Here is a 12,341-nt window from a genome sequence, read left to right on the forward strand (position 1 = left end):
GTGAGAGAATAATGGCCAAAATTATCGAAAGCTGTACGAAATTGTGTGTGTGTGTGTGTGTGTGTGTGTGTGTGTTGTGTGTGTGTGGGTGTGTTATTAAGTATTTGAGCACAAGATAATAATTATATCAAAGAAATTATTTCTGAGGATGATGCTCTATGTTTTATGGAAGACTGTTGTGAGAATGGTTGTATTTTCCTCTAACATGACTTCTCTTGGCCTGTGCTCACAGATTCCTCTAAAGAATGGGTTCTGCAAATGACTCTTCAGTGACTGAGTTCATTCTTCTGGGATTAACCAAGCAGCCTGATCTCCAGTGCCCCCTCTTCATCCTGTTTCTAGTGATGTACATTGTCACTGTGTTGGGAAATCTGGGTTTGATTAGCTTAATTGAGCTGAATTCTCATCTCCACACTCCAATGTACTTTTTCCTCTTTAACTTGTCCTTTGTTGACCTCTGGTACTCTTCGGTGTTCACACCCAAAATGTTGGTCAACTTTATATCAGAGAAAAACATCATTTCCTATAGAGGATGCATGACCCAGCTTTTCTTTTTCTGTTTTTTCTCCATTTCTGAGTGCTATGTTTTGACCTCAATGGCTTATGATCGCTATGTGGCCATCTGCAATCCACTCTTGTATAATATTGTCATGTCTCCTAAACTGTGTTTGAGCCTTATGTTTGGTTCATACATGATGGCATTTTCTGGTGCCATGGCTCACACAGGGTGCATGCTGAGACTGACCTTCTGTGATGCAAACACTATCAATCATTACTTCTGTGACATCCCCCCTTTGCTTCAACTCTCCTGCACCAGCACCTATGTCAATGAGCTGGAGGTTTTTGTTGTTGTGGGTATCAATATCCTTGTACCCAGCATCACCATCTTTATCTCCTACGGTTTCATTCTCTCAAATATTTTTCATATCAGCTCCAAGGAGGGCAGGTCCAAAGCCTTCAGCACGTGCAGTTCCCACATAATCGTGGTTTCTCTGTTCTTTGGATCAGGTGCATTTATGTACCTCAAACCATCTTCTGCTGAATCAATGAATGAGGGCAAAATCTCCTCTGTCTTTTACACCAACACAGTTCCTCTGCTGAATCCCTTAATCTACAGTTTGAGGAACAAAGATGTTAAAACTGCCTTGATAAAGACCCTGAGTAAGAGAAAGTGTTGATCTGAAAGAGTGTCCTTTCTCATGTAGTTACTGCACTTGGAAAGTTAGTGTCATTAATTTCATTTGTGTGGTCATTATTTTTGTTAGTGGAATTAAGTAAAATTGGGTTTCCTTTCAATAATTTATCTCCACTTATTATAGATAAGGACTTCCATTTCTTCCATTTATCTTTTTATTTCACATGTATATTGGACATACACACACACATATTTGAAATGATATTTTTACCATTTCTTCTGGTCCAGAAAGATTAATAATTAATAATGATGTGTAATGACAATGCTACACAATGTGTCAAGGACATGAAGGGACTCAGTTGGCACAGGCCTTCAGAAATGTAACAGTATGCTTCTATTCTGGATGTTCCTTACTTTATTGAAGATTATCACCTTTACAATTTGCAAATGGAAGGTTTCATAGTAAACTCAAGTTGCATGCTCATATAAGCAAGCACTGTAATCTAAAAAAAATTAGCAAAGATTTCTCTTTAATCTGTCAAGTTAAAACTTTTTTCCCTCAGATACTATGGCCATGTTTTTGGAGCCAGAAACATTTGGACATGACTCAACCTAAAATGAAAATTTAAACTACAAAAATTTATTTGGAAAATAACCAAAGCTATGATAATATATTTCATGTAACAAGATGCCTAATTATTATTCCTTTGAGAAAAGGACAAAACATCGTCAAATCTAATGTTATCAAATTACAATTTAAATATCTTAAACATAACTTGTAAATGTTCTGCTATTTTTTCTAAACTTCATTAAATATTTTGACTGTTTGAAATAGAATAAGCAATTGATTATGGTAGTTTTAATGACAATATTAAATCCAGAACTTTTAGAAAGACTGATTATTTACCCATTTGAAAGCAATATTAGCCACCTAGGTTTTTCTTAACAATTCATTCATACATATATTTATATAACTTAGATATATAGTATGTGCATATATTTGAAATTATTGTTTAATACTTTTCTCTTATTTATAATTTTTTAAATGTGTAATTTATGTATTTAGATTTCAAATGTTACCCCCTTTCCCGGTTCCCTCCTCTCTTTTTTCCTCTCCCTCTGTTTCTATGAGGATGCTCTCTCTCCCACCCACATACTCCACATCAATTCCCCTACAATGGAGAAAGGAGCCTTCCCAGGACCTAGGGCTTCTCCTCCTATTGCTGCCAGATAACACCATCTTCTGCTACATATGCGGCTGGAGCCATGTGTCCCCCATGTGTATTCTTTGGTTGGTGGTTTAGTCCCTGGGAGCTCTGGGATGTATGTTTGGGTTGGTTGATATTTTTGTTCTTCCTATGGGATTGTTTATCAATTTTACTTAATAAGTTTTGTGTGTGTGTGTGTGTGTGTGTGTGTGTGTGTGTGTGTGTGTGTGTGTGCTTATATGAGTTTATCACACCATGAGCATACAGGAGCCCACCGAGTCCAGAAAAGGGCACTAGAAGTATAGGACTAGAGTTAATGATGATGTGAGCCTCTATGTGGATTTCCGGAAATCAATCCATGTCTTCTGAAAGAGCAATAAATATGTTCAACAACTGAGCCACGTCTCTTGATTCAATAAAATGATTTGTTTTTGTTGAGAAAAATGTATCTAGTCAGTAATATCAGTGCTATCTTGCAGCTATTACACTTTTTAATATTTGATCCACATATTTACCTTATTCTGATTGCATTCTTTTTTGTCCTGTTACATTGCTGGATATATCTTTAGATTGCCTGAGGCTTGGTGAAAGATTTATGGGTTTTTCACTGTGTTGATTAAGTTTCTCATTGTAATACATGTTGCAGTTTACTATGAAATCCATATGTATGTGTATATATATATACATTTATGCACACATATATATGTCAATATGTCAATAAAGTACAGCTAAAAGCTAATCTTTGTACATTTGTAAAGAGAACTCTTAAGGATATTACTAAAGAATATTAAAGTGACAAAAAGAATATTGCATTGCACTCCTAATATAAACAAATAAGGGAATTGGTAGGAAAATGTAATAAAAATTAAAAATCATTTTGTGGGAGACAAGACACAGATAATGAGGAATGATGTTAACTGAAAACTCTGAGTTATCAGCACACTTATGTTTTCTTTTTAAAATTTATTTATTAATTTTTATTGGCTATTTTTGTATATACATCTTAAATGTCATCCCCGTTCCCCCCTCTCACATAACTGCTCACCCTGCAACTATAAAGATGCACCCACTCCCACCCGCACACTCCCACCTCATCACCTTTGCATTCCCCTACACTTAGGAAACTAGCTGTCACAGGACCAAGGGCTGTGCCTCCTATTGATGCCAGACTATGCCATAATCTGTTAAATATGCAGCTGGAGCCATGGGTTTTCATGTGTACCCTTTGGTTGGTGGTCTAGTCCCTAAAAGTTCTTGGAGGGCGAGGCTCTGAATGGTTGATATTGTTGTTCTTCCTATGAGCTTGCAAACCCCTTGAGCTCCTTCAGTCCTTTCTCTAACTCCTCCATTAGGGTCCCTATGCTCAGTCCAATATCTATGTGCAAGCATCCTCATCTGTATCAGTTAGGCTCTGGCAAAGGTTCTCAGGAGGCATCCATATCTGGCTCCTGTCAGCAAGCAGTTCTTGGCATCTGCAATAGTGAATGTGTTTGGTGTCTGCATACAGGATAGATTCCAAGGTGGAGCAGTCTTTGGATGACCTTTCCTTCAATCACTGCTCCACACTTTTTCTCTATATTTCCTCCTATGAGTATTTTGTTTCCCCCTCTAAGATGGACTAAAGCACCCACATTTTGGTCTTCCTTCTTGAGCTTCATAGGAACTGTAAATTGTTTCCTGGGTATTTCAAGCTTTTGGGCTACTATCTACTTATCTGTGAATATATACCATGTGCATTCTTTGTGACTGGGTTGCCTCACTCAGGATGATATTTTTTAGTTCCATCCATTTGCCTAAGATTTTCATGTGGTCATTGTTTCTAATAGCTGTGTAGTACTCCATTGTGTAAATGTACTATATTTTTTGTATCCATTCCTCTGTTGAAGGACATCTGGGTTCTTTCCAACTTCTGGATATTATAAATAATGCTACTATGAGTGTAGTGGGAAATGTGCTTTGGTTATATGTTGGAGCTGATTTTGGGTATATGCCCAGAAGTATTATAGCTGAATTCTCAGGTGAAACTATGTACAATCTTCTGAGGAACTGTCAAATTCATTTCTAAAGTAGTAGTACCAGTTTGCAATCCCACCAACAATGGAGGAGTGTTTCTCTTTGCATCCTCACCATTACCTGCTGTCACCGGGGTTTTTGATCTTAGCAATTCTGACTGGTGTGAGGTAGAATCTCAGGGTTGTTTTGATTGCATTTTCCTGATGACTAAAGGTGTTGAACATTTCTTTACGTTCTTCTTGGTAATTCAATAGTCCTTCTTTGCGAATTCTTTGTTTAGATCTGTATTCCAATTTTTAATGGGATTATTTGGTTCTCTGGAGTCTAACTTCTTGAGCTCTTTGTATATATTAGATATTAGTTCCCTATTGAATGTAGGATTGGTAAAGATCTTTTCCCAACCTGTTGGTTGCTGTTTTGTCCTAATGACAGTTTCCTTTGCCTTACAGAAGCTTTGCAATTTTGAGGTCCCATTTGTCTATTGTTGACCTTAGAGCATAAACCATTGGTGTTCTGTTCAGGAAATTTTACCCTGTGCCCATGTGTTTGAATCTCTTCCCAACTCTCTCTTCTATTATTTTCAGTGTATTTGGTTTTATGTGATAGTCCTTGATACAAAGGTACTTCAGCTTTGTACAGGGCAATAAGAATGGATGGATTTGCATCCTTCTTCATGCTGACCTCTAACTGAACCAGCACCATTTGTTGAAAATGCTGTCTCTTTTTCCACTTCATGGTTTTAGCTTCTTTGACAAAAATCAAGTGACCATAAGTGTATGGTTTCATTTTGGATCTTCAATTCTATTTCATTGGTTGTTCTATAATATAGCTTGAGTTTAATGATTATGATTCCCCAAGATGTTCTTTGATTGTTGAGAATAGCATTCACTATACTTAGTTTTTTATTTTTTCAAATAAATTGACAAATTGCTCTTTCTAACTCTGCAAAGAATTGAGTTGGAATTTTGATGGAGATTGCATTGAATCAGTAGTTTGCTTTCAGCAAGATGGCCATTTTAACCATATTAATCCTGCAGTCCATGAACATGGGAGATCTTTCCATCTTCTGAGATCTTTGATTTCTTTCTCCAGAGACATAAGTTCTTGTCATACAGATCTTTCACTTGCTTGGTTAGTCACACCAAGGTATTTTATATTATTTGGGACTATTGTGAAGGGTGTCATTTCCCTAATTTCTTTCTCAGCCTGTTTATCCTTTGAGTAAAGAGAGGCTACTGATTTGTTTGAGTTAATTTTATACCCAGCCACTTTGCTGAAAGTTTTTATCAGGCTTAGTAGTTCTCTGGTGGAACTTTTGGCGTCACTTAAGTATACTATCATATCATCTGCAAATAGTGATATTTTTGACTCCTTCCTTTCCAATTTGTTTCCCTTTGACCTCCTTTTGTCTTCTGATTGCTCTGGCTAGGATTTCAAGTATTATATTGAATAAGGAGGGAGCCTTGACTAGTCCCTGAATTGCTTCAAGTTTTTCTCCATTTAATATAATGGTAGCTACTGGTTTGCTGTGTATTGCTTTTAATATGTTTAGATATGGGCCTTCAATTCCTGACCAATAGGACTTTTATCATGAAGGGGTGTTGAATTTTGTCAAATGCTTTCTCAGAAACTAATGAAATGATCATGTGGCTTTTTTCTTTGAGTTTGTTTATATTAGTGGACTTCGTTAATGGATTTCCATAAATTGAACCATCACTGCTTTCACGGATGAAGCCTACTTCATAATGATGGATGATGGTTTTGATGTGTTCTTGGATTGAGTTTGCAAGAATTTTATTGAGTATTTTTGCATTAATATTTATAAGGGAAATTGGTCTGAAGTTCTCTTTCCTTGTTGGGTCTTTGTGTGGTTTAGGTATAAGAGTATTGTGGCTTCATAGAAGGAATTTGATAGTGCTCCGTCTGTTTCTATTTTGTGGAATAGTTTGGACAGTATTGGTATGAGGTCTTCTATGAAGGTCTGATAGAATTCTGCACTGAACCCATTGGGTTCTGGGCTATTTTTGGTTGAAGACTTTAAATAACTGCTTCAATTTCTTTATGAGTTATGGGGTCATTTAGATGTTTTAACTGATCCTGATTTAACTTTGGTACCTGGTTTTTGTCTAGAAATCATTTTCTCCATACTTGCCAGTATTGTGGAATGTATGTTTTTGTAGTAGGATCTGATTATTTTTTGAATTTCCTCAGAATCTCTTGTTATGTCTCCCTTTTCATTTCTGATTTTGCTAGTTTGGATACTGTCTCTGTACCCTCTGGTTAGTCTGGCTAAGGGTTTATCTATCATCTTGATTTCTCAAAGAACCAGCTCCTGGTTTTTTGATTCTTTGTATAGTCCGTTTTGTTTCTACTTGGTTGATTTTAGCCCTGAGTTTGAATATTTCCTGCCTTTTAGTTCATTTGTGTGTATTTGCTTTATGTTCTAGAGCTTTTAGGTTTGCTGTCAAGCTGCTAATGTATACTCTCTCCTGTTTCTTTATGGAGGCACTCAAAGCTATCAATTTTCCTCTTAGCATTGCTATCATTGTGTCCCATAATTTTGGGTATGTATGTTTTCCATTTCATTAAAATTTAAAAAGTCTTTAATTTCTTTCTTTACTTCTTCCTTGATCAAGTTATCATTGAGTAAAGATTTGTTCAATTTCCATGTATATGTGGGCTTTCTGTTGTTTTTGTTGTTATTGAAGACTACCCTAAGTTCGTGGTGATTTGATAGTATGCATGAGAATTTTTCAATCTTCTTGTATCTGATAAAGCCTGTTTTGTGACCACTTATATGAACAGTTTTGGAGAAGGTACTGTGAGGTACAGAGAAGAAGGTATATTCTTTTGTTTTAGGATGAAATGTTCCATAAATAACTGTTAAGTAAATTTGGTTCATAACTTCTGTTAGTTTATCCATTTTTCTGTTTAATTTTTGTTCCCATGATCTGTTCATTGATAAGAGTGGGACATTGAAATCTCCTATTATTATTGTATGAGGTGAATGTAGGATTCAAGCTTTAATAAAGTTTCTTTTATGAATGTAGGTACCCTTTTATCTATAGATATTTAGGACTGAGAGTTCATCTTGTTGGATTTTTTCCTTTGATGAATATGAATTGTCCTTCCTTATTTTTGGATGACTTTTGGTTGAAAGTCAATTTTATTCAATATTATAATGGGTATTCCAGCTTTTTCCTTTGGACCATTTGCTTGGAAAACTGTTTTCCAGCCTTTTAATCTGAGGTAGTGTCTGTCTTTATCTCTGAAATGTGTTTCCTGTATGCAGCAAAATGCTGGATCCTCTTTACATATTCATTCTGTTACTCTGTGTCTTTTTATTGGTGAATTGAGTCCATTGATGTTAAGAGATATTAATCAATAGTGATTGTTTCCTGTTATTTTTTTGTTAGATTTGGAATTCTGTTTATGTGTCTCTCTTCTTTTGCTGTTGTTGCCAGTAATTTACTTTCTTGCTTTTTCTAGGGTGTAGTTTACTTCCTTGTGTTGGGCTTAGCCATTTATTATCCTTAGTAGGGCTGGATTTGTGGAAAGAAACTATGTAAATTTGGTTTTGTCATGGAATATCTTGATAGTTTTGCTGGATATAGCAGCCTGAGCTGGCATTTGTTTTTTCTTAGGGATTGTATGACATCTGTCCAGGATCTTCTTGCTTTCATAGTCTCTGATGAGAAATCTGGTGTACTTCTGATAGGTCTGCCTTTATATGTTACTTGACCTTTTTCCCTTACTGCTTTTAATATTCTTTCTTTGATTTGTGCATTGGTATTTTGAGTATTATGTGACGGGAGGAACTTCTTTTCTGGTCTAGTCAATTCAGAGTTCTGTAGGCTACTTGTATGTTTATGGGCATTTCTTTCTTTAGGTTAGGAAAGTTTTCTTTTATGATTTTGTTGAAGATATTTACTGGCCCTTTAAGTTGGGAGTCTTCACTCTCTTCTCTACCTATTATCCTTAGGTTTTACCTTCTTATTCTGTCCTCGCTTTCCTGGATATTTTGGACTAGGAGCTTTTTTCTGTTTTACAGTTCTGTTTATGTTTTCCATGGTATCTTCTGCTCCTGAGATCCTCTCTTCTATTTCTTGTTTTCTGTTCGTGATGCTCATATCTATGACTCCTGATCTCTTCCCTATATATCTCCCGGGTTGCCGGGTTATCTCCCTTTGTGCTTTCTTTATTGTTTATATGTCCATTTTTAAATCCTGGATGTTTTTGTCCATTTCCTTCACCTGTTTGATAGTATTTCCCTGTAATTCTTTAAGGGATTTTTGTGTTTCCTCTTTAAGGGCTTCTATTTGTTTACTTTTGTTGTCCTGTATTTATTTAAGGCAGTTATTTATGTCCTTCTTAAAGTCTTCCATCATCATCATAAAATGTGATTTTAAGTTCAAATCTTGATTTTCTGGTGTGTTTGGATATCCAGTATTTGCTTTGGTGGGAGAACTGGGCTCTGATGATGCCAAGTACTCTTGGTTTCTGTTGCTTAGGTTCCTGTGCTTGCTTTTCACCATCAGGTTGTCTCTTGTGTTGGCTTGTCTTGCTGACTCTGAAAGTGTCTTGGCCCTCCTCTAGGCCTGTGTGTCAGCACTCCTGTAGATCTGTTTTCTTTTAGCTGGGACTGGGAACAGAGAGATGGGCTCTCAGGTGTGTAGGCACTCCTAGCGCCTGGCTTTCAACTCCTGGCACAGGCAGAAACTTGAATGGTCCTACCCTTGACTGTGTCTAGGTCCCTGTGCCCAGGGAGCACAGATGGCACTAGGTGATTTCCTGTTGGGTCAGGAATGTGGGCAAAAAGCATTTGTCTCCTCTGGATTCTCTGGAGTGCCTGCACTTCCTTTTTTTTGGGGGGGGGGTTATTACTTAATATCTTTTAATAAGATCATTAGGAGAAAATATGCAAAAATTTTGCTGTGTTCATTTTATGCAACCTAAAACAAAATTCTCACAAATGTACTAAATTTTGTAATTGAGACATGGTTCTACCTTCAAGAAAGTCACAAAATTTTATAAAATACATAAACAAGCAGTGGTTATAACACATCAGTTGTGATACCCAAGTTAGAGAGTGCCTGCACTTCTAAGCGTCCAGCTTTGTTCCCTTCGTGATTTAGATCCAGGGAGCTGTGGTTCTAGTTCATTTCAGTTCTGGGCATAGACAGAAACCAACCCGTTTCTGTTGCTGATTACTCCTATATTCCTGTATCCAGAGACACTATGCAGTTTCCTCTTGGACTGGGAATGTGGGCAGAAGTGCGCAGAAGTGGGCAGAAGAGGCAGTCTGTCCTGAGGTCTCAGGATTGTTTCCACTTTTGGGAGTTCAGTTCTCTACCCCATGGGATTTGGGTACAGAGAGCTGTGGAATTGGTTCAGTTCACTTCTGGGCACAGACAGAAACTGGAAGTTTTCTGTCCCAGAGGACTTTTGCCTTTGTGTGTCCTAAGTCTACCAGGCAGGTTTCTTGGAGCAGAAAAGTTGGTCTTACCTCTGCTCTCAGGTGTGTAGACACTCCTGGTGACTGGCTTCCACCTCTTGGTGCAGGTAGAAACTCAAAGAGTCCTACTCCTGACTGCTCCTAGGTCCCTGTGCCCACGGGGTACAGATAGTTCTAGGCGATTTCCTCCTGGTTCAGGAATGTGGGCAAAAAGGATTTGTTTCCTCTGGGTTCTCAGGAGTGTCCACACTTCTCTCAGTCCAGCTCTCTTCTCCACAGGATTTGGGTGCAAGGAGCTATATGGCCGGTTTAGTTCCGTTCCGCTAGTATATTGTTGATGTACTTATCTACCAACAAAAATGACAGAAAATATAACATACCTAAAGCTCTAAAAGTCATTAATCTATGTGTAACATTTTTCAATTTATCTACATTGAACTCTATGTCTGGTACCATTTTAATTATATTCTCTAGGTTATTTATCTATGCATGTGTTTAAAATTCTCAGACTAACATCTGGAGAGGACAACTCTTGAGTATCCTTGTTGTTTATAGTGAGTTTATATTAAGGAAACTTAATCTGCAGTTATATCTCCTTTCCCACAAGTAATATAACTTTGTTTTTTCTTATGCCTGAAATACTATCCAATGTATAAATACACCACACTTGCTTAGGCTATTTTTCTGCTGTTGGACATTTAATTTGTTCTATACCATAGCTATTATGCCTGGACTGATGTGGAGGTATCTCTGTGATATTAACTTGGGATGCTTCATATAAATGATTGGGAGTAGTGGGTCATACAGTAGATCTATTTTTCACTTTTGGACAGAATTCCATGCACATTTTATATTGGCAAGGCTAACTTACATTCACACCAACAGTAGGATATAGGCCTCCTTTTGTCCACAATCTTGCCAGTATCTGAAGCTTCTTTTGTTCAATTTTTTTCTTTTTAAATTAAAAACCATACATTTCTATATATGGAAATAGAATTGCCAGATTAAACAGCAATAAAATAGAAAATTTGACATAGATTAAAACAAAAGAGAGTACAATTTTTTCAAGGTGTCGAACTTCTTGTCCCACCCTCATATTTTTTAAAATATTCCAATGACTGCCAAACTAACTTAGGTTAAGTAAAATCTCAGTGTAACTTTAATTTGGACTTCTCTAATATATAATTAAGTTGAACATATTCTCATATGTTTATTGGTATTTGCATTTTATCTGCTAACAAATGTAATTCATTTCCTTAGCACATTTATTCTTTTAAGTTCGTGAGTATTTTATGGTGAATTTTTATTATTATTTTTTTCTTTTCCATTTTTTCACACTCCAGATTTTACTCCCCTCCAAGTCTACCCTCTGACTGTTCCACATACCATATCTCCTCCCCGACCCTGTCTCCACGAGGAAGCCCCCCACCCACCCACCCCACTGAACCTCTAACCTCCCTGGAGTTTCCAGTCTCTTGAGGTTTAGGTGCATTTTCTTTGACTGAACCAGACCTTGTTATCCTCTGCTGTATGTGTTGGGGGCTTCATCTTAGCTGGTGTATGGTTCCTGGTCAGTGATACAGTGTCTTTGAGATCTTGTGGGTCCAGGTTACTTGAGACTGCTTGTCCTTCTACAGGGTTGCCCTCCTCCTCAGTTTCTTCCAGCTTTTCCCCAATTCCACCACAGGTGTCAGAAGCTTCTGTTCATCGGTTAAGTCAAATATCTGCATCTGAATCTTTCAGCTGCTTGTTGGGTCTTTTGGGATGCAGTCAAAATAGGTCCCTGTTTGTGAGCACTCCATAGTCTCAGTAATAGTGTCAGGCCTTGGGGTTTCCTCTTGGGCTGGATCCCACTTTGAACCTATTGCTAGACCTCCTTTTCTTCAGCCTCTTCTCCATTTCCCTCCCTGCAGTTCTTTCAGACAGGAACAATTATGGGTCAGAGTTTTGACTATGGGATAGCCACCCCATCCCTCACTTGCTGCCCTGTCTTTCTGCTGGATGTGGGCTCTAAAAGTTCCCTCTCTCCACTGTAGTATTTTCATCTAGGGTCTCTCCCTTTGAGTCTTGAGAGTCTCTCACCTACCAGGTTTCTGGTACATTCTGGAGGGTCCTCTCAACTTCCTACCACCTGAGGTTGCCTGTTTCCATTTTTTTCTGTTGGCCCTCAAAGCTTCAATCCTTTTGACAATACAAGATCATGTTCCTCACTCCCCCATTCCTGTGCCCTTTTGGCTATTTGAATTAATGTTTAGATTCTTGTTTTTATCACTTTTATATGTAAGCTATCAATACTCTATAAATGATCAATTATCAATATGTATAAGCTACCTGTTTAGTTAACTCTTGTGCTGTATAGAAATTTTTAATTCACAAACTCCCATATTTTCAATCATGGGCATTATACTGAGTGACCAGAATCCTAGTCAGGAACTATCTCTATTTTCACACAAGATCTTCAGAGTTTCAGTCCTTAACTTAAGATGTTCAGTCCATTTGAAGTTTACTTTTTGAATTATTTGATTATTTT

The 12,341-nt window shown here is 37.3% G+C and overlaps 1 protein-coding gene across 1 annotated transcript; it reads left to right on the forward strand.

Annotated features, from left to right (window-relative positions):
• Window positions 1-242: 242 nt before the first annotated feature.
• LOC116906796 (olfactory receptor 8B3-like) lies at window positions 243-1,178 on the forward strand. The gene has a single exon (XM_032909663.1). The coding sequence runs from the start codon at window positions 246-248 to the stop codon at window positions 1,176-1,178; it is 933 nt and encodes a 310-aa protein (XP_032765554.1). The 5' UTR covers window positions 243-245.
• The last annotated feature ends 11,163 nt before the right edge of the window (window positions 1,179-12,341 follow it).

The sequence above is a fragment of the Rattus rattus genome, chromosome 8 (genome assembly GCF_011064425.1).
Source record: "Rattus rattus isolate New Zealand chromosome 8, Rrattus_CSIRO_v1, whole genome shotgun sequence".
Taxonomy (NCBI): domain Eukaryota; kingdom Metazoa; phylum Chordata; class Mammalia; order Rodentia; family Muridae; genus Rattus; species Rattus rattus.